Source organism: Paramisgurnus dabryanus, chromosome 13 (genome assembly GCF_030506205.2).
Source record: "Paramisgurnus dabryanus chromosome 13, PD_genome_1.1, whole genome shotgun sequence".
In the NCBI taxonomy this organism is placed as follows: domain Eukaryota; kingdom Metazoa; phylum Chordata; class Actinopteri; order Cypriniformes; family Cobitidae; genus Paramisgurnus; species Paramisgurnus dabryanus.
The window spans coordinates 11,631,241-11,653,132 of record NC_133349.1 but is presented as its reverse complement, the minus strand read 5'-3'; the positions used below and the strand labels follow the sequence as shown (position 1 = coordinate 11,653,132).

General features: G+C 35.3%; 1 protein-coding gene across 1 annotated transcript; it reads left to right on the top strand.

Moving 5' to 3' along the window:
• Positions 1–1,332: 1,332 nt before the first annotated feature.
• sh3d21 (SH3 domain containing 21) lies at positions 1,333–21,716 on the top strand. The gene is made up of 16 exons (XM_065298465.2): positions 1,333–1,543; positions 5,882–6,039; positions 6,146–6,203; positions 6,569–6,681; positions 7,331–7,421; positions 8,908–8,969; positions 9,054–9,099; positions 9,442–9,536; positions 10,989–11,087; positions 11,712–11,763; positions 16,593–16,655; positions 17,185–17,308; positions 18,307–18,499; positions 20,266–20,444; positions 20,536–20,599; positions 21,265–21,716. Exons 1-16 carry the CDS (start codon positions 1,540–1,542, stop codon positions 21,292–21,294), a joined length of 1,431 nt encoding a protein of 476 aa, XP_065154537.1. The 5' UTR covers positions 1,333–1,539; the 3' UTR covers positions 21,295–21,716.
• Positions 21,717–21,892: the final 176 nt, after the last annotated feature.

Sequence of the window (21,892 nt, the reverse complement as noted above, 5' to 3'; positions counted from 1 at the left end):
GGATTGGTGATGTAGTAAAGCCCGACATTATCAGAATTCCTATTGCTTCGGACGCACAGCCTGTAAGTTAACTCCTGTTATTACACGGCTCTCTGGAATGCTTGATTCTGATTGGTCAGTTGAGACATTTGCAGGTTCGTTCTTTTCAAATAATAACCGCTCCAAAATAATAACGCATAGCCGGACTACTTTCACGAGTAAAATCGCTCCGCGCCAATAAAGATCAATAAAGATTACTGTCTGTTTGGCGCCATCTTGTGACAAATACTCGACAACCACGACAAGACACAGACAGCCTACTAAGACTGAACTTGACAAAATAGAGCATGACAGCTACGAAGCCAACACACAAAAAAATACAGAATGGGCATTAAAACTTCTCAAAGACTGGCTAAAAGAGAAAAAATGGAGACAAGTATGAAGCAGAGGATCTTAATAAGGTATTACGATCATTTTATGCATCTGTGCAAAGTTTCGCGGAAGGATAAAAATGTTAATTTAAAACAAATATGCCAATAAAATGTTTCAAATTCATATTCATGTCCAGTTTTTTTTCTTATGTGGCAAGTAGCCGTGTAATAAGCGGGATAATGTAGAGGCAGCCGGTAGTTATTGGGAAATAAGCCCCTTCAGTGTGATACAAGACCCTCCGCTACGCGTCGGGTCCTGATCACACTGTCGGGGCTTATTTCCCAATAACTACCGGCTGCCTCTACATTATCCCTTACTTAGCAATGCATTGTGACCGAATCTTTCAAACATGGTAAGGAGCGTCACATTACCGGCTGACGTCAGAGGTATTCTGGCCAATCAGAGCTTTTCAAATCCGTGCGTTTCAGGAAGAGAGTGAAATCTGGTGTGTGCGGTATGTGAAAAATAATATGTTTTTTTAACCATAAACCACGCGAACAAATTGTATTTTAACAAATACACAACATAAAGTTGTTTAGGTGCTCTTTAAGTTATTTCAACTTTATTCATAACAACTCCTCACTAGTCAAAAAAGTTTAAATATAAATTGATTAAACTTAGAAATTTAAGTGCAACAAGAAATTTGTTTTTACTATTACCTATTATATTTATTTATAAGGCTCTTTATAAACTACATGGCTATAAATAGGCTTTTCCGCAGTCATTCAAAAATTTGATTTATGCCATTTGCCACAGTACATTCATACTACAAACATTACAGTGCCATAAAATCATATTTCCACAGACATTTCCCAGGCTTGCCTTAAATTTCTTCCATTTTTGTTTGTGACATGTGACACCTTTACTAAAATGCTGAACGCAACACAAACCTGTCATACCTGTTACTACCTGTTACTATCTTTTCCTTTCTCAGAGTATAGCGTGTCTTGACTAGCTGGGATTTTTATTTGACAATGCTGATGTTTAACTAAAAAGAAGGAGGTCTCAGAATACCTTTGCTCTCTGTAGATTGTGTAATTCAGATAGTGTACACATTGACTGACATTTTAAGGAGACACAATCTACATTTTCTCATCTCGGTGCATTGAGCACGCCTTTAAAGTGGCCATGGGTGAGTTTTTAAAGCCTTGTTCCTAAATAATGTGTTGTCAGGATTTGTATCCTATGGTTTTTGTTGTATTTGTGTAGTCAAATGTCTGTTAGATATGGTAATGAAAATGTCTTCAGTATGTTTATTTAATAGTAAGACTTTTATTCAAAGTGACTACAGTGCAGTACACAGTATGTGTGTCTCCTGAGGCGCAAACCCATTACCGGTTAAGCTACAGATTATTTATTAATTCCCTGATTTCCTGGTCAGTTCTGATATATAATATAAAGTTGTAAACTAGATTGTTTATTACAGCAGGTGTGTCATTGTTATAGCAAAACTTACATGTAATCTTAGTAACAAACGCAAGTCTATCTATCCTCTATATTTGGCAAAGAACATGTTTAAAGTTATTAAATGAGGAGACATCACCATTATTGCATTGTTTTTATGGGTAAAATGAGTAATGAGTCTGCTACCCAAACAACACAACCTTATAGAGGCGCGAAATAAATTGTATCCCCAATCACATGATGTTGTACTTTAGTTGTGAATCATGCACAGTTCCCCTTATGCATTTAAATTCAGTTAACTCAAGTTTAACTCGCATACCGGCACTTCTAGGCTTGTTGAAACACATTGCTCTGGCTCTCCAGCTGAAGTATTTCATCTAAGAATCGCATAAATCCTACCATTTAACACATCATTTCCGTCATGTTGTTTCATGCGTTAAAGATAATTATATGCGTTAGTCTGTAGGCCATTTATTTCAAAGATAAATCTTTGTTGTGGTTGAGAAAATGTGTGGCTGCGCAGCAGTGTAACATTAATCAAATTGTAAGAGGCCATTTCTCCAAACTGAAGTAAAGTAACCCATAGTTGGGTCAGATATGGACATTCTATGGGATAATTTAAACCAACGGTTGGGTTGTCTATATTTTATCCACAATAGGTTGAAACAACCCTATATAAATGCAGTCCATTTACAAAATTGTATAGCACTGTAAGTCGCTTTGGACAAAAGCGTCTGGTCTGGAAATGCATAAACTTAATGTGATTTAAAGGAGCCATAGAATAAAAAACTGTATTTACCTAGGCATAGATGAATGATAAGAGCTCTGTACATGGTGACAGCTGTACATCATGAGCCTCAAACATGTTTGTTTCCTCATTTTTATGTAAACTTCGTTTACAGGCCAATCTAAATGTAAAAACACTGACTGTGATGTCACAGTCGAGATGTATGCCCCAACATTAAATTACACATTAAATTAGATACAAAGTTGTTAAAATGTTTACCAATGTGTGCTACTGACATGAGCCTCAGAGCAGAGCACAGCAAATCCTAGCAGAGCTTAAAGGGACTGTAAGTAGGATTTTAAGTGTTTTATTAATCAAAATCAATGTCTTTATTCATAAATATGTTCTTGTTGGTGTCAAATGTTCTCTGCCAGTGATCTGACTTTTCTTTGTTAGCTTAGTATTTCTTCTCTTTACGTACAATGAACGGGTAAGTCCAAGGAGGCTTTCATGTTGTTCTGCCGTATTGCTAAACTATAATAGCAGAGATGGACAAAAAGCATTAGCCTACCAACGCGTTTCCACAACGCGTTTTCATTCAGAACACGTGAACCAGCTGTAACAGACAAGGAGATCAGTGATTACATAACGGCTACCGTAGTTGCAACACGCATTTGGAAAGGCGAGGCGCTAGATAGCACTGTTCGTTTGAATGCAAAATACACTTTCACCACTAGATGGGGCAAATCCTACTTATTGTCCCTTTAACGTTATTATTCATGACACTTCCAAATACTGCAAAATAGACCGATTTATTCCAAGTACAATTTTTAGGGTTGTAAATGGACATGTAAAAAATATTTCTGGATAATTTTTGCACTTCATAAAGTTACATACCTTCTAAGTAAATATAAAAAACAATTTAACATATTATTTCAAAGCATTCGTTGGCACCTTTAAAACATTGTACTTCAGCCACTTTAACCTCCAATGGCCTCGCTAATTCAATTAAATTTTATTATAGAGCTTTTCACAATGGTTTAGTTGTTCCAAAGCAGCTTACATTAATAAAAACAAGTGAAAACAGGAAAATCAGAGGACAAAGTAGCAAAGTACATTGGCAAAGATTAAACCGTACAATTGTAAGGGGAAAAATAAAATATATATCCAGCCATTTGGCCCAATGGTGGAAACCAACCATCATGGCAGAAGGATTGTGGCACGTTCGGTCTTTTCCGGTGCTTATCAATGATGTTTTAACATTACGCAACTTAATATCAGACACCAAAAGATATGGAACGTGTTGAATGTAATTCTGATTCAAATTGATGTAATTGTGGAATTTGGATGAACGTTTCATCATTCTGTTTGACTCATATTAATACTGAACTCATTCATTCGATTACCAATGTCGTATCAACCCACACCGGCCGTATAGAGGTTATGACTAACAATGCTGCTCCCGTGATCTCTTGCTAAAATTTCCCATGTAGCCCCATGCAATCGTTTTTATACAACTTAGTACAAAATTCTAACTAAAACCAGAGGTTCGGGCGTAGCACCATCTAGCCGAATATAGTTCAATCATACTATATAGTACAACTTAATTATAGCAGAAATATGACTTATCACCCTGATAGCCCACATACAGTACGATTACATAACAACTTAGTTAAGGTTAAATAATTAATCTACCATGCAATAACCAGAGGTTCATGACTTAAGCAATTTTAACAATACCGCTCCATGCTTACGAACTCTCGTTAAAACGTATCCATATGGCCTCACACAATCTGTTATAGATGGTTTCAGCAGTTACAACATAAACTAGTGGCTGTTGTGGCCCGCATGTAATTTCCGGTGAACTCGGCTAAGAATAAATAACAACAAAGTTCTTTAAACGTAGTTTATTTATATAACAAGCAAAAAACAACACATAGGAATCCAAAACATTTGTTATTAGGTATTTGTTCAAGAGATCAGTTTAGCAACTAGTCAGACCAATAAAAAAAAACGAAACCAGAAGTAAAGTTCGGATCCAGACCTGTATTGTGTCAGCGCACGTGCGTCCGATGAAACCTATATACAACTTAATTCAAAGCTCTACAATGACCAGAGGTTCGGGCATAGCACCGTCCAGCCGAATATAGTTCAATCATATTACCATATACAACTTAATCAAAGTAAAGGCAATGATTAGAGGTTATGACTCATCACCCTGATGGCCCACATATAAACACGACTGCATAACAACTTAGTTAGAAGTAGAACTTAATTAACATGAATTAGCCCTGATCAAAGATATGTGGTAACAAAGGATATCGTAATACTTTATAGTAACTTAGAAGAGTCAATAATACAGAGCAAATAAGAATGAATGCAAACCTAACAATTTATTAACCAGGAAAAACATGATTCAGAAGCCAATTTACATTCCAATTCAAATACGAAACAATCAAACGAAAAACCATTGCATACCTGGTAAGGATGAAGATCTGGTTACAGATTCCTCAAAAAAGTCAAAAAAATCAAAGATCCAGCATCATGGGGGTTCCTTTCTGCATATAGAAAATCCCCCCTGAATCTTTTAACATTTTCCTTAAATATCCAGAGAACAAAGCATTGTGATATGATATACTGATTGGTTCTTGTAAACCCAGGGGTGTTGCCTAATATACATACAGTGGGTAATTGGTCAACATGTCTAATGTAGGAGGTGTCTCCCAACATTAGGTGAAGTTTACTTATATTATTGTCACACTTTAACATTAAATTCTGTTGTTATATTAATAAACCAAATTGTACCACTTACATTGAAACCATTCATAATTCATATGACACCAAACAAGACCAGTTTCAGATACTTTGTATATAAATAATGTAGCATTTCATATACAATTTGCTTTGAGAAAATGAGGAGAGGGGGACGAGAAAGTGCAGGAGGGTGTGACTCTTTGGTCCCCACACCATGGAGTAGCTGTCTTGGGGGGTAGATGTAAATTTGATTAGATCCTTTAGATCCTCTGTGTTATATCAAAGGGTGATATGAGCTTGATGAGATCTTTTTTGATTCTCACCAGAATAAAATGTCTTTGATTAACGGTTCCCTTACACAATGAAACGTATAGAAGAAAGTTCAAAGTTAAGCTAATGTCAGCTGACTGCCAAGGGGTTGAAAAAAACTCCTACAAAAACCCTTCTAGGGGAAAAAGTCCTTGGGAGAAAAAAACCCTTGAGAGAGAGCCAGACTTTGCTGATCCTACAGAACAGGTGTCACCTTGGTGAGCCATCGCCCCGCAGACCCCTGCTCCAACAGTGCTTGTCTTGTGTCTGTTCCAGAGGTGCTTGTGCTTATAGACTTCGAGGCGACCATGGAGGACGAGTTAACGGTGCGGGTGGGGGACATCGTGAAAAACGTCTCCAAAGGCAAAGAGGATGGATGGCTGGATGGAGAGTTGAGAGGAAAAAGAGGAATGTTCCCTGCCAACTTTGCTAAGGTCTCGTCCTGTTAGAGAACTCTTTCCATATCCATATGTATGTCTTGCCAAAACTCTTGTAGCTCCCAAGATTGTCATTTTCCAAAAACGTCTCCTCTCCCCACAGGAAGTGCCTGTTTACTTAATGGGGGACAGCAACAGAGAGCCAAGAAGTCTAAGAAAATGTAAGTCTCCTTTCTCCATGAAGCAGGGAAACTGCAGGACTTTTAAATGAAGTTTTTACATTTAGTTCCTCCCAACATTTGGTTGAATTTCTGTGCATCAAGTGTAGTACGCTAAAATAAGCAGCCTAATGAAAGGTTTGTGCCACCACATCCGGTCTCAAATTATACCTAACAAAATCAAGTCCAGCACTATAGGCTAGGACTACACTATATCCGCTATAAAACACTGCAGTGCTTGTCGTAAAAGAGTACTTGTAAAAACTGAGAACTGGAAGTGTTTCTACAGCAGTTCAGTTTGTTTTGTCCTCATACCTCCATGTGTTTAAAAATGCTTCATATGTTTTCGACGTTTTTAATCTCTCCAGCGAGGGAACCAAAAACTCCGACCAGGAGATGTGAGGTGGCTTTTGCTTACACTCCCATGAATGAGGACGAACTGGGGCTGGTGGTTGGGGAGACCATAGAGATTCTTAAAGAGGTATTGTTTAAACTCAATAGCCTACTTCATTACAAATGTTTTACTGTTTATTTTGTCCATGTGAATGTAGTATAATGGTTATACCATAATAATACTGTAGTTCACCACAAAATGAAAACTTGTCATTAGTTTACTTGTCAAAATATGACTTTGTTTTGTGGAACTAAAGTTTGGAAACTAATCGTGGCTGGGGCTGTAATTGTTTTTGTGACTCCAAAAATGTAGTTCATAACACTTGCGTGCTAAAAATGCTGGGTTATTTTTAACCCAGCGTTGGGTCAAAAAGGGACAAACTCAGCTGTTGGGTTAAATTAAACCATAAAAAATAATATTTGACCAAACAATGAGTTAAACAACACATCATAGGTTTATTTACATCACAACGTCACCAACTTTTAACAGTCTGCTAGTAATGTTTCAGCCATAAATTATGTTTTGAAATATATATTTAAGTCGTTATATAGGCTATGTCTGTTGATTTTAATGAAGGAAAATAATACTTAAAATTCTCTGGAGTGAATGATTCAATGACTTATGACTAAAATTTAATTTAAAAACCCACTACTTGTCACCATTTATTTACTGAAAACCTTTCTTTATTTCTTTTAAATATGTAATAGTTTAAACCCTTCTCTGTTTTGTTTGGCAGATTGAAGATGGGTGGTGGATGGGAAAGAAAAACAACCAAATAGGAGCCTTTCCATCAAATTTTGTGAAAGAAATTTTTGTCAGTCCAAAAGGTGATTACTCCTAAACCTACAGCATTTATTAAGAGACTGTCCTCCAAAATAACGACCTATTAGTTCGTTTATAGTGGATTGTGATCACTTTTGTGTCTTTTCTCCATATAAATCAATCCTTTGATCGTTGGAATATTTTAAAGGCACCTATTATGCAAAATCCACTTTTACAAGGTGTTTGGACATAATGTGTGTTGTTTTGTGAACATAACCTCCCCATGATAAAAAAATCCACCCGCTCCTTGTTTTTTATTACTCATTAAACCAAAGCACTCTCATTAGACATGCAGTTTTGTCAATGTGAGGTCACATTGATAAAGCCCCACCCACTTACAGTCCTGCATTACCATAGTTTCCACCCTCAGTCAGTTGTACTCTGTCGAATAGATACTAATGTCTCAGACTGTATTAATCAGATCTATTTTAGCTGAAAGTACTCACTGTCTGTCATGTTTTCTTCACACCCAAATAGTGGCATTTTGGACAGGCTAAGATAAATTAACTGTGGGGTATTTTGAGCTGAAACTTCACAGACACATTCTAGGCACACCTAAGACTTATATTGCATCTTGTAAAAAGGCCGTAATAGGCGCCCTTTAAGTACTTGTTGAAAGAATTTATGACTGTTTTGTAAATTCCTGAATAGTGTTAGGTGTAATATAAATATAATTATTTCTGCCGGTTTAAATAAAAAATCATATCCCAATGTCAACAAAGCAATTATAACCCAATATATAATTTCATACCCTAATATTAAATGGACACTCCACTTTTTTGAAAATATGCTCATTTTCCAGCTCCCCTAGAGTTAAACATTTGATTTTTACCGTTTTGGAATCCATTCAGCTGATCTACGGATCTGGCGGTACCACTTTTAGCATAGCTTAGCATAATCCATTGAATCTGATTAGACCATTAGCATCACGCTAAAAAATAACCAAATACGAGTTTCAATATTTTTCCTATTTAAAACTTTAAACTATTAAAACTGGCTGCAGGAGGCACAATGATATGCAGTGCCCGAAAATAGTCCCCTGCTATTGAAAGTTATCAAGGGGACTATTTACAGGTGCTGCGTAATATCATTGCGTCTGCTGCAGCCATGGTATGGCAGAAAAGTCCTTGATTATTACGCCAGAATGAGAGTATAGTTCCTAGCCATATCTGCCTAGAAAATTGCAACTTTTAATTTTCTGTCGTCTTAGTGATGTAACTACAGATAAGTTAAGTTTTAAATTAGAAAAATGTCAAAATTCTTTAGTTATTTTTGAGTGCGAAGCTAGTGGTCTAATCAGATTCAATGGATTGTGCTAAGCTATGCTAAAAGTGGTACCACCAGACCCGGAGATCAGCTGAATGGGTTCCAAAATGGTAAAAATCAAATGTTTAACTCTAATGATAGGTTGATTTATAAGCACTTCTTTATGCGCACAATAAGCATTACCATGAGAATTTGTTTCACGATATATTTCCTCATGTTCTGCAGACAGCAAGATGACTGAAGTCAAATCCAGACCTAAACTCTCTGAAGCTCTCTTTAGTAAAGAGGTGATTCAATTCAATTTAAGTATATATATATATATATATTACTAATATAATATAATACTAATTTACTCTTTCATTTAAATCAAGGGAAAAATGGAACAGAGACCAAGTTTAAGGAAAAAAACATCAAATGGTAAGCAGCCTAAAACAATGTAACTACTATGAGTAAATGATGATGTTTTTTTTATATTTAAATGCTGCTTTGCTGGTTCTCATCAATTTGAAGAGGATTAAACAGCACTACTCCCATGGTTAGTCTATTTTTGACAGTGAACGTTGAAGATAACTCTTTAATGAATAATACGTCTATTCTTAAAGAAACATCCCTTAGGGCTTCATACCAGATAAGAAGCAACTTGCACTTTCAGATTCAACCACAAAACCTTCGTTCTGTACAAAGAGCATGTTATTGCTTCTCTGAATGTCACAAAGTAAGTGCAGTGAAACTGACCGAATACATTTGACTTCTCCACAGTAAAAGAATGCTGTCAGGTGATGTTCGACTACACAGCTGTTGCTGAAGACGAGTTAAACCTGAAGAAGGGAGACGTCATCACAATTATCAACAAGGTGTGTTGAGTGACCCACTGGCTGGTTTCTGTTTATATACACACACATATGTTTTCTGATGACAAACTGGATTTGTGTACGTGAGACAATGGAGAGTATGAGGATGACACGAGACCCCTCCGCTATGTTGGTGTGCTTATCTCTCTGGTTTACTTTGCACAGTGTCTGTGATTGTACAATGTCCAGATTAGGTGTTTTCAAACTTTTTGATGGTTGCTAAAGATTTGTTATATGTGGAACTCTTTCCTAAAATACATATCCATAGATATTTTTTTTTATCTTTTGAAATTTTCTGGGGACCCCTTAGAACCTTCTGGGGACCTCTGGAGGTCCCTGGACCCCAGTTTGAAAACCATTTATCCAGATTACATGGCTATTTACCAAAAAGTAAATGTAGTTTTGTACTAAATGTATTAAATGTGTTAGGTATTGAGTTGAAATTATTTTACTTTGTTAAAAGAAATGGGTTTCACTCACTGATCTATATAAATGACTGGATTGCGCATAGAACGCTTGACGTAACTGCATGACGTGAAGCCAGCGCAGAGTTCGAGCCGCCATCTTGGTATACCCAACCGGCAGAGAGCGTCATTGACTTCCATTCAAAATCATGATCAAAATTTACCCCCTTTACAGCGTATCAGTTACACAAGGTTAATTTTTAGGATATGTGTAGGTTAATTATTTGTTAATTCTGGTGTTATTTGCAATGTTTATGTTTTAATCGGGCAGGATAATTGATTTATAAAAAACCGTTAAGGTGAGTGTGTCTGTTGCATTTGTTAATGACACGGGTATAAATAAAGTTTTTTTGACATTCAGCTACACTGTGACGGTCAGCGTTATTTCTCTAAATAAGTTTAGGTAACTTGTAAGTTTAGATAACATAATTTAAAACTAGCAAATTATTGCATGCACATACGGTACAAAGCATGATTATTTATATAGATTTCAGAATGAGCACGTTTATTGTCATTAATACTAAATATGCTGCGGTCTGTCTGCGGATCTGATACTGTAATAAAGATGAATGTATAATAACTGATTTAAACGCAAAATGTACAACTTTCAGTAAATAACTATTTACATGCTTTGGACGTTTGTGTTGTAATAATGTACAGGGTAAGTTCACATATAAAAACGAAGACGAGTAAAGAGATGTTTTATCATTAAAATCTGATAACGTCGTCCATTGATTTAATAGAACGTTTGGGTATACCAACATGGCGGCGCGGTGGCTTCACAAGTGTGACGTCATGCGCAATCCAGTCATTTATATAGATCAGTGGTTTCACTACATAAACAAGCAGATAAATGCAAGAAATCTAATGCAATGTAAAGCTAAAGTAGCTCTTCATTCACTGCCTGTGCCATATCAGCTGTATACAAGCATCGTCTTTTTCCTGGGCAGAGAGTCAGCTGTGTTTTTGTTTTCTTTTCTTTTCCCTGAAGGCCAGTGAAGACGACGGCTGGTGGGAGGGGGAATTAAATGGACGCCGGGGTTTTTTTCCCGATAACTTCGTCATGGTTATCCCAGCGGATACCCTTCATGTGAGTGTTAAAGAAATGTTCTCAGGATTGGCCAGAGAATAGGATCCTCCCTTGTATCAACATTGCAGTGGGGTTTAAGTAATGTTCTGGCTCAGAAAACTAAATTTAGGCCAAGGACATTCATGTTAGTTTACAGATACACTCTAAAAAACAAACGGTGCTATATAGCACCAAAACAGTTGCTTTGGATCGTAACGATAGAAGAACCATTTTTAGTGCCATATAGCACCGGTGAAGAACCAGTGAAGCACCAGTGAAGCACCAGTGAAGCACCTGTGTAGAACCATATAGTGCTATGTAGAACCATATGTGGTGCTATATGGCCCCTATATGGTTCTACACTGGTGCTTCACTGGTGCTTCACTGGTGCTTCACTGGTGCTTCACTGGTTCTTCACCGGTGCTATATGGCACTAAAATGGTTCTTCTATCGTTACGATCCAAAGCAATTGTTTTGGTGCTATATAGCACCGTTTGTTTTTTTAGAGTGTAGTTTTTAGTAGAAGAGGGCTAAAATCTGTTTTAATATCATGGTTATGTCAGTGATTGCATTACGGCATTAACTGTAGTCTTCCTGTTACTTTGGACTTATCGTTGTTTTGTTGACAATTTCTCATCAATGCAGGTTGCAAATGCGGGTCAGCCACCGGCAAGACTTGGTTCTGTGAAACAAACAGGTAAGACTCATGTCATAGCGGCAGGGCAGGTTCAACAAGTCTGTCTCTTCAGATTACATCGACTGTAGTCGCAGAGGATGGAAATAGTTGCTTTATGATTTCATGTTGCTGGAGTTTTTAGAGGTGTGTGTGAGCTGGTTGGTTAGGATAAAATGCTGATTCGTGTACAGTAACATCACAGCCTTGCTTTGTACCTTATATGGCATCCGAAACAAGATACGGTCTGAGTTGTAGGTTTGAAAAACATGTGAGGTTACTCATGAGCCATTGTCCTTATAGAAAGCTCTTCTACTTGATTGTTTGTTTAGTGAAATATTACAGTCGTTATTTTTTATCATAAAAGTGTATATCAGGCAGTAAATCTATATAAAGTACATTATAGTTCAACACATTATGTGACCCTACACTGTAAATACAATTCTGGAAAAATACTGTAAAATAATGGGCACAATAAATTACAGACAATTTTCATAATACAACATTTTTTTTGTTTGTAATTTGACACTGTAAAAAAATCCGTAAAAAACAGGCACAATAAATTACAGAAATGTTTTGTAATACAAAATAATATTTTTTCTGTAATTTGACATTTACACTGTAAAAAAATCCGTAAAAAATGTAAAATTCCAGCAGCTGGAGTGCCGGAAAAATACCATAAAATAAAAGGCACAATAAATTCCAGAAACCTTTAAAATAAAAATTTTGTTTTTCTGTAATTTGACATTTACAATGTAAAAAAATCCGTAAAAATGCTAAAATAACGGGGCACAAAAAATTCCAGAAATTTTTCGTAATACAAAAATATTTTTTTCTATAATTTTACATTAACACTGTAAAAAAATCTGTAAAAAAAACTGGTAAAATTCTGGAAGCTGGGGTGCAGGAAAAATACTGTAACATAACGGGCACAATAAATGACAGAAATTTTTCGTTATACAAAAATACTTTTTCTTCTGTAATTTTACATTAACACAGTAAAGAAACCCTAAAAAAAAACTGTAAAATAACGAGCACAATAAATTACAGAACTTTTTCGTAATACAAAAATACTTTTTTTCTGTAATTTTACATTGACACTGTAAAAAATTCGTAAAAAAAAAAAGTAAAATTCCAGCAGCTGGAGTGTGGAAAATACCATAAAATAACGGGCACAATAAATTACAGACATTTTTCAGAAAATACAAAATAATTGTTTTTCTGTAATTTGACATTAACACTGTAAAAAATCCGTAAAAAAAGTTAAATTCCAGCAGCTGGAGTTGCGGAATAATACTATAAAATAACCGGCACAATAAATTACAGACATTTTTCGTAATAAAAAAATAATTTTTTTTCTGTAATTTTACATGTAAAAACATACGTAAAAACAGCTGGGGTGCCGGAATAATACCGTAAAACAATGGGCACAATAAATTACAGAAATTTTTCGTAATACAAAAATATTTTTTTCTATAATTTTACATTAAAACTGTAAAAAAATCTGTAAAATTCCGGCAGCTGGGGTGTCGGAAAATACTGTAAAATAACGGGCACAATAAATTACAGAAATTTTCCATAATACAAAAATACTTTTTTTCTGTCATTTTACATTAACACTGTAAAATAATTTTGAGACTTTTCCCGGATTTCACAGACAGGGTCACATATGCTTGAAAAACAATCCCTACTTATTCTATAGTTTAATACTTAGTTTATTTTCTTTGAAGATTTATTCATCAACTTCATATATAGCTCAAAATAAGATTATAAATGTGACCCTGCACCACAAAACCAGTTTAAGTTGCACGGGTATATTTGTTGAAAAGCTGAAAATACATTGCTTGGTCAGAATTATAGATTTTTCTTTGATGGCAAAAATCATATTTAAGATATTTTGTACATTTCCTACCGTAAATATATAAAAACTTTATATTCGTAAGTGGATACAGCAAATTCACGATTAAAACTGGCCAGAAACTTGCCTACAAACTTTGCTTTGCTGGGATTTTCCATTTAAGTTTGGTTTTTACAACTAGTTTTGTGGTCCAGGGTCACCAAAGCTGTTAAGTCAGAACATATCAGTGATAATATAGAAAATGACTCATAAGTTTATTGAAGTGTGTCATCAGTTCCTCATTCCTTCCCTTAAACAGACACAATCTTGATCACCAATTCCAGAAAATACTGTTAACTGAAGGAAATCTACATCACATCTTCACAGTTCGACTTAGATTTTTCCCTTCTTGAAAGGAACAAGACTGTTGAACAGTTCTTGTAAAGTACAGTACAATCTATTTGTTTAAACATCCCATTGTTGTCTCCGGGGAATGAACAAATTCAGTTGTGCAGTAGCTCACATCAAAATCCTTGATGCAGTTGCGAACCGTACAGTATCTGTGCACCTGTTATTTGTAGGACAGGAAGTGAGCCTTTCATTCAGCTCGGGTGTTTCTCACATTTTGCACTCAAGTGCAAAGACGCAGCCACCTCCCCCCAATATTGAATATTTATAATATTCGACTAAATTGCTACTGTATTATATCTGCTATTAGATAAACGCCATTAATTAGTGTGAAAATCTCTGATATCTGCTAAATTTAAATGTATGCACAATATTCACCACCACAAACCACTGTGAGAAACATTGAAGCAGCTGTGTGAGGTTGTAACAGGATGTTGTAGGCCATAGAGAGATGTCATGTGGGCAGACTCTCTAGAGGAAAGAAATGAGCACATCACTGCTCTATATACACGCCTTCACTGCCATAAGAACAGAGAAAACTGACAGGGTATGTATAGACTCTTTGTTTTGAGTTTTTTATGATATACTTACAGTTATTGGGTTTGGCTTTGGATCAAAACATATTTAAATACTGATACCGATGAAACAGTGTTGTATATTAGAAAGGATGTTCAATGTCCGATGTTCACATACCGTAGCTGTTTATGATAAAGATCATGCTGTGTATTCATTTAATAGGAAACATATTTCCTGAGACTTTTTAATACAGTTTCTAAAAGTAGTTTGTTAAAGGCATAGTTTACCCAAAAATGAAAATTCTGTCATCGTTTACTCACCCTCATGTTGTTACAAACCTGTAAAAATGTCTTTGTTCTGATTGACACGAAGGAAGATATTTAAGGAATGTTTGGAACCAAACCGATCAGAGACCCCATTTACCTCCATAGTATTCTTTTTCCTACAATGGAAGTCAATGGGGTCTCTGATCTGTTTGGTGTCAAACATTCTTCAAAATTTCTTCCTTCTTATTAATCAGACCAAAGAAATGAATACAGGTTTGAAACAAAATGAGAATGAGTAAAAATACTAAACAATCCTTTTAACTCTTAAAAGTTTAACTCTTGGCCATTTTTGTTTTTGTTCTAATTTGGCCACAACTTTCTCTGTGTTTTAGCAAATGGAATGATGTTTGGTGCCAATCTTATATTGACACATATTTTGAGAAAATGCTTCGAAATGTTTATAAAAAACTCAACAATATCATGGCATGGGCAAATTTACTACCCTTTCGGGTTGTTCATGTACAAAGAAAGCCACTAATTTAAACAGCGTAAAAATTTATAAAAAAAAATGCAATTTTTTTGGCATAAATCTGTTAATCACCCTCAGTACTGATCAAAACTACAGAATGTTTACAAAATTTCCATGATTTTAACTCTTTAATTCATAAGTGATGTTGGGGAAAATACACAAAATTACAGATTTTCAATATAAAAAGTGATTGTGGAACTGATTTTACCTTTTTCACAGTCTTGGGCTTGTCAAAGATAGTAAAAACATTGGCTTTGATGCATATTTAGTTTTGTGCAGCATCAGGTTTTATTTTTTTCTCCCTAATTAGTTGTTTGTGGCTTTTCCCCCGTTGACTTCCATTATAACGACATTTTCTGATTGCAAAGCCATGACACCTTATTATCATACAATCTTGGTTGTTGGGGGTTTTTCCCTTTGCTGAGAGGTCAAATTTGTCACCGTTAACCCTTTAGTGGGTCAAAGAAAAAACAGAGCTTAATTTCTGGTTTGTACATTGAGTTATATGGACTATTAAAGAGTTAAAATCAGGGAATTTTTAAAAACATTTAGGTAGTTTTGATCAGTACTGAGGGTGGTTAACAGATTTATGCCAAAAAAAATCATCTGATAAATTTTTACAGTCTTTTAATTTAGTGGCTTTTTTGTACACAAGCTTTTTTTCAAGTTATTTTTTGGAGCATGTTTACCTTGAATTGATAGACAGTATTGTGGTGTGAAAGTTCAGGGTGGACAGAGGGTAACAGGCCTGCCAAAGGGCGTCTGCGCAATGTGTTGAAGCACTGCCGATTACACTGGCATCTTTTATGGGTTCTTCAGATTTTTAAGGTTCTTTATAGAACCATTTAGCCATGGTTCTTTTATTGCATCGTCATGATGCACCTTTATTTTTAGGAGTGTGTTATGATAAGTGACCACTGGAATTGGTTTTTATTTTGTAAAGTTTAGTGATTGTTAATAGTTAAACTGTCTGTGGTTTAGTAAGGAAACCCATGAGAATTCTTGTGTAGCAGGCCGCTCATTTGTCAGGAAAACTTCCCAATGTTCCCATGCCACTGAGACCTCCAGCATGTGCTCAATCATATGGTGCTGTTCTTTATAACTTTGTGCGAATTATATTAGTGAAAGCAAGCATTAAACTTATGTTTAAGAAACATAAATGATAGGGCAGGTTTGTTAGTGTACAGATTGAACAGACAAATAACACATTTCAGATAAAATCTGCTGTCAGACTTTAATGAAACATTGATATGGTACTGACTTTAAAATCTCTAAAATATTTATTTCTGGATCTCAGTGAATCAGATGCCAGCGATGGACCAGAACAGCTCTGATACAACCTCAAAGACAGAGACTAAAAGTAAGACTATCTATCTGTCTGTCTGTCTACCCCTTCACCCTTTTGCGTCACACTTTAACTTACGATTAAATGTTGAAGAGCACCAATGGTCCGATTCACGTTTTTGCATTTCCTTTGGTGTGTATTAGTACATGTTAACGATATGCAAAACGTACAAACCCCAAAGTAAACGATGACGTGAGTTATCATCTTCAACGTAAATCTTTTTTCTTGGACTACAACAAACGCACAGATTGTAGGCAATAGTTTACTTCCTGGGATTGGTGATGTTGTAAAGACCGCCAATTTCATAAGTTCATCCGCTTCGGCTCACAGCCTGTAAGTTAACTCCTGTTAGCAACCGAATCTTTCAAACATGGTAAGGAGCGTCACATTTCCGGCTGACGTCTGAGGTATTCAGCCAATCACAACGTACAGATTAGCTGGCCAATCAGGGACACATTGTTTTAGCAATGAAATAGGTGCTCTTTAAGAAATATAAAACACAATGTGATGGTGCTTAATTGGCCATTCTGTCTTCTTTAAACAGCTGAGAAACCAGAAACTAAAGACTTTCGAAGTGACCCACCAGGTAAAATTAAGTTGCCTGGTCTACACAAACCACCGGTCCCACCACCCCCGGCAAAGGAGAAGCCCATCAAACTGGTTCCAAAGTAGGTGAAGCTTCATATAAAATCAAAGAGTTTCTGATGCATTTGTGAATAGTTTAAAGGATCAAAACCTACAAAGTGACTTAAACAATTATGAAATTGTAAACAAAGTAACACCAAGATACTCCTACTGTTTACTTCCGATTAACTCTGCATGTTTATAGACTCATTTAGCATCTGTGACAGTGTTCCTCTAAAGAGCTTTTTAAATGTTCGGTTTTATGAAGAGTAATGGAAATTTTATGAGTTGCTGAGAGACTAAACAAACTCAAACTGCCCGTTTCCTGTTTTTCTGTATGAACTATAAAAGCGTCCCTGTCCTTAGGCAAAGTTGAAAACTGTCATTCGGACGGGGGGGGGGGCAAACACAGATTATGTATTACAGTCGCTCTGCAGTCTTGCTTATCCTCAACAGATCAAAGCGATGCAATGGCTAGATTTTAAATGTTTACCACTTACAGTTACAGGGAACTACATTTGACACATCAGCATCAAGCCAAATCTTGAATTCATACAAAGAAATCTGAACATTTAAGTATACAAGTTGAGTCATAATAAAAAAGTGAAATGACTCAGGGAATAAGCAATAAACACATAAAGAGAGCAAGGTGCAAAATGGCATAGAAAGTGGCATAGAAAGCATGAACGTTCATTCCCTAAAAATTCCCACAATTCAACGCAAAAACCAGTGAGCATCGATGGTCCCTATGTTCCCTTACCGGAAATCATGTGACCTTTTCTGAAGCTCACCAACCGACATATAAAGACAAAAGTTTGTTTTAGTTTAAAATATAAACACGCATCGCTAGACAGTAAGGAACCACAATCTACTCAATATTTAAAATAATAATATTTATTTAAAATTGTTAAATATTTTTAAATCTAAAATGTAATTATATTCCTCCAATTTTATGCAAACTACATAAAAATCAATCAGTGTGTTCTTGATATTTGTGAATATTATGTAGGTAAAGGATTTTTAAATAAAATATTTTTCTTAGAAACACTGAAGAGCCGCCAACTGCCACACCAAAGCAGCCCGTTGTCTCAACAACACAAAAAGAGGTTCAAGACAAACCCATCGACAAGTTTGATGGTGTAGATGTGTCCTCAGAAAAACTGAGCCATCCTACAGCCAACAGAGCCAAACCTCCACAGAGAAGACCACCGACAGCCCTCCAGACCACCTCACATGTGAGTTTGAGCTGAACACTAAAAGGCACAAACGCGGTTATGCATCACATACACAAATCAGAATCTGAATTAACTTTGAAGTCGGTGGCGATAGTGCGTTCATAGTGACCCGAGTTTGATTCCTGTCCTTGAGGTCCCACTACCCTATCTCCACCCAACACTTTTGTGTCAACTCTCTGTATAGCACCTAAAATAAAACTATTTATTTTTTAAAACTTTACATTTAAAGTTCAAACCATGAATAATGTGTTTGTATCTGTTCTCTCGAATTAAGAAACCCTCCAGCATGTTTTCACCAGACCAATCTCACGGCAAGTCATGTTATAGTCACAAATAATTTATTTGTGTCCACTGCAAGAAATTAAACTTTTTTCGTGTGTTAAGCACGAATGTCTTATTTCGACTTTCTTTTTGAGAAATTTTATGTATAGTTTTCTCATAGTTTTTTTCCTATTTTCTTACCATTGTTGCTTGGAGTTGGGGTTGGAATCACTTTATGTTACAGTTTTAGACATCTTAACCCAAAACCCCAACTTTAACCCCAACTCCAGACGAGAATAGTTGTAAAAGTTGAAGAAAAACATGTAGAAACCAATATATAAAAGTACATCCTAACCCAAACCCCAAACTTAACCCAAACCCCAAGTGACAATGATTTAATATAGGGGGAAAAATGATAAAACAATATTTAAAATGACACGAAAAAGAAAGTTGTGCCACGGACATGAAAAACTATTTTTATAAATTCGTGCTTAAGGCACGAAAAAAGCTAAATTTCGGACAGTGGACACGAACAAATAATCACATTTTTCGTGACTATAACACGAATTTCTGTGAGATCATGTTGGTTTTCACAAACAACATCATACATTTTTAGCTGTTGTGAAGGTCTAACATGATCTTCTCAGTGTGATATGGCATTGATAAATAATGCAAATAACGTCTGTTCTTCATAAAGATATGCGACAATAGAGAAGAAAGATGTCTTATTCCAGATTTACTAAATGTTTGGATAACACTTTCATTAATGAAGTTAAACTATATATAGGCTTAACAGATCACTGGTTAGTGTCTGCAAATAGTTACACTGTAAAACATTAGCTGCTTTAAAAAAAAATATTTAATCAAATTGGCTATATACGTCATTTTAACTCATTCCCCCAGCCATTTTTTTAAAAGTTGCCACCCAGCATTTTTTGTGATTTTCACAAAAGTTTCACAAAATGCCTTCCAGGAAAATGTATAAACATACAAATATATCAAATAAAAAGAACAGACCATTTGCTTTCAAACAAACAATAAACAAACAAACAAACAAAACAGGAATTTTTAATCCTATATCTATATTTTTTTCTCTGCTTATAAACTCTCAAATATGGGTATTTTTATAAAAAAAATAGCAAAAAGCTTAAATAATTGCATTTTTGTGAAGGAATTTTGTTAGAGATCAGATTCAGAACGATAATCAAAACATACACAGAGTTTAAAATTAGTAAATAACATTTTGGCTACAGTTTTTTTCATTAAAAAAAACTATGCAAATGTTTTCTCTTAATTGATAAGATCAATGGCGTGGAAAAAAATTAACTTACTATTTATGAGTTGCAGTAATACAATAAAATAAAAAACAAGTTAAATGCATTGAATAAACTACTTATCTGTTAATCTTTATGAATTAACGTGAAATAAATTAATTGATGAACATTGCTTTATGTTATGTTTATATTAGCGTTCTTTTGCATAAAGCTGATAGTATTTATTTACAGGTTACAGATGCTGCTTCAGCTCCCAACAAAATCGAGCAACCAACCAAGTCCACCTCACCACCCAGCACACAAACTGAAGCCAAAGCTGTGATCCAGGATGAGAATCCATCACTGGCCTCTGTGCTGACAGAACTCAAAGACCTCCGCGTTTCTCTGACTCTCCTCAAAGCTCAGCATGAGTGAGTATAAACCATTTACAATCACACCGGAATGATCTTATATCAACAACTAGTATCAGTTTTTATTGCAATATCGATATTTATTTCCCAGGAGAGACATACAGGAGCTTAAAGAAGAACTGAAGGACGAGAGAGACAAACGGACGAGATTGCAGGTAACGTTAAGTGCTGAAATTCAAAGCAACTCTTATTAAACTTACCATCATTTTGAGGTAGGCAATGTAGCTTTAGCTAGTACTATATATATATATATGTTTTTTTATTTATTTTTTTTAGTAGCGTAGCACACTGTATAAACACATGTGCCATGCCCTATGTACTGCTATCATCCTCTAGAGGGCAGCATTGCGTTACCAAACACAACCTGACTGAAACGCTTGAGCTTTCACACGTTAAAATTATGCTGTTTATTTTAGCTCTGCCAATCCGTCATCCATAGCAGACATGTGACACAGTCTATAAAACCAATTTTTTTTCTGATTTACTGTTTTTCTGTGAAAATATAACCTTCACTGACAGAGTAATGTCAAGTCAAAGATTGAAATCAATGTGAAATTGGTGATTGAAATCCAACTTTGATGCTCTCTAATACTTCAATTATTAGACTTTTACATGGATTTCACAGACAGGGTCACATACAGTATATATCTGCTACTGTTAACTGTTAGAAAATAGATTCAGAAACATTAAAATTATTATGTACATGCATTTTGTTTTTATTAAACTCTGTTAATCCGTCAAATTTAAATAATGCGATCCTAATGCTAGTCTTCTGTATAACTTTCTAAGTAAAAAATGGGTGTGGTTTTAATGTTTGCAGGATGAAGTGGAGGCTCTGAGGAAAAAATAGTCACTATAAAGACCAGGCATATTTCACTACCCTAAGTGATGCCCCTTGTGGACATAAATGATGTGAAAAAGACAAATTTGGAATTTCGGAGGAATTGGACATTTCTTACAGTACCTGGTGAATAATTCCTGACTCATTGGACCACATTCCAAAGCCATGTTCAGGAAAAGACTTATTTGTGTCTGATATTCTGGTTACCAACTCATATGGTTGTGGGATTTTTAAATGTGTAAATACCAAATATTTGAGTTTCTTATATTTATATGGCAATTTAGGGTTAAACAATGTCATCTGTTAAGATATTAACACTTGTTTTATTCAAATGTTTTTGGTTATATCCTGTGGAGTATAGGGCAGATATTTTTGCTCATGGTCATCGCAAATCATTGTGCATTTGCATTAAAGTTTTATCTGCGTTAAAATCATTGTGTTTGAAATCTGTTTTTGTGAATAAACTATTCAAATATTTCAAGTTTATTTTCCCCAGTAACCTAATCAAACAGAGAACTTATAAATGTGTAGTTCGATCATGGTTACTTTTGACATTACATCAAAAAATTCCCATGACAATACAGCCATTTAAAACACTTCCTTGCAA

Bases quoted from the DNA above. Each gene is read 5' to 3' on its own strand.
- sh3d21 (XM_065298465.2), top strand. The intron at 6,682-7,330 runs GTATTGTTTAAA...TTTGTTTGGCAG, and splicing joins CCATAGAGATTCTTAAAGAG to ATTGAAGATGGGTGGTGGAT. The intron at 16,656-17,184 runs GTAAGACTATCT...TTCTTTAAACAG, and splicing joins CTCAAAGACAGAGACTAAAA to CTGAGAAACCAGAAACTAAA.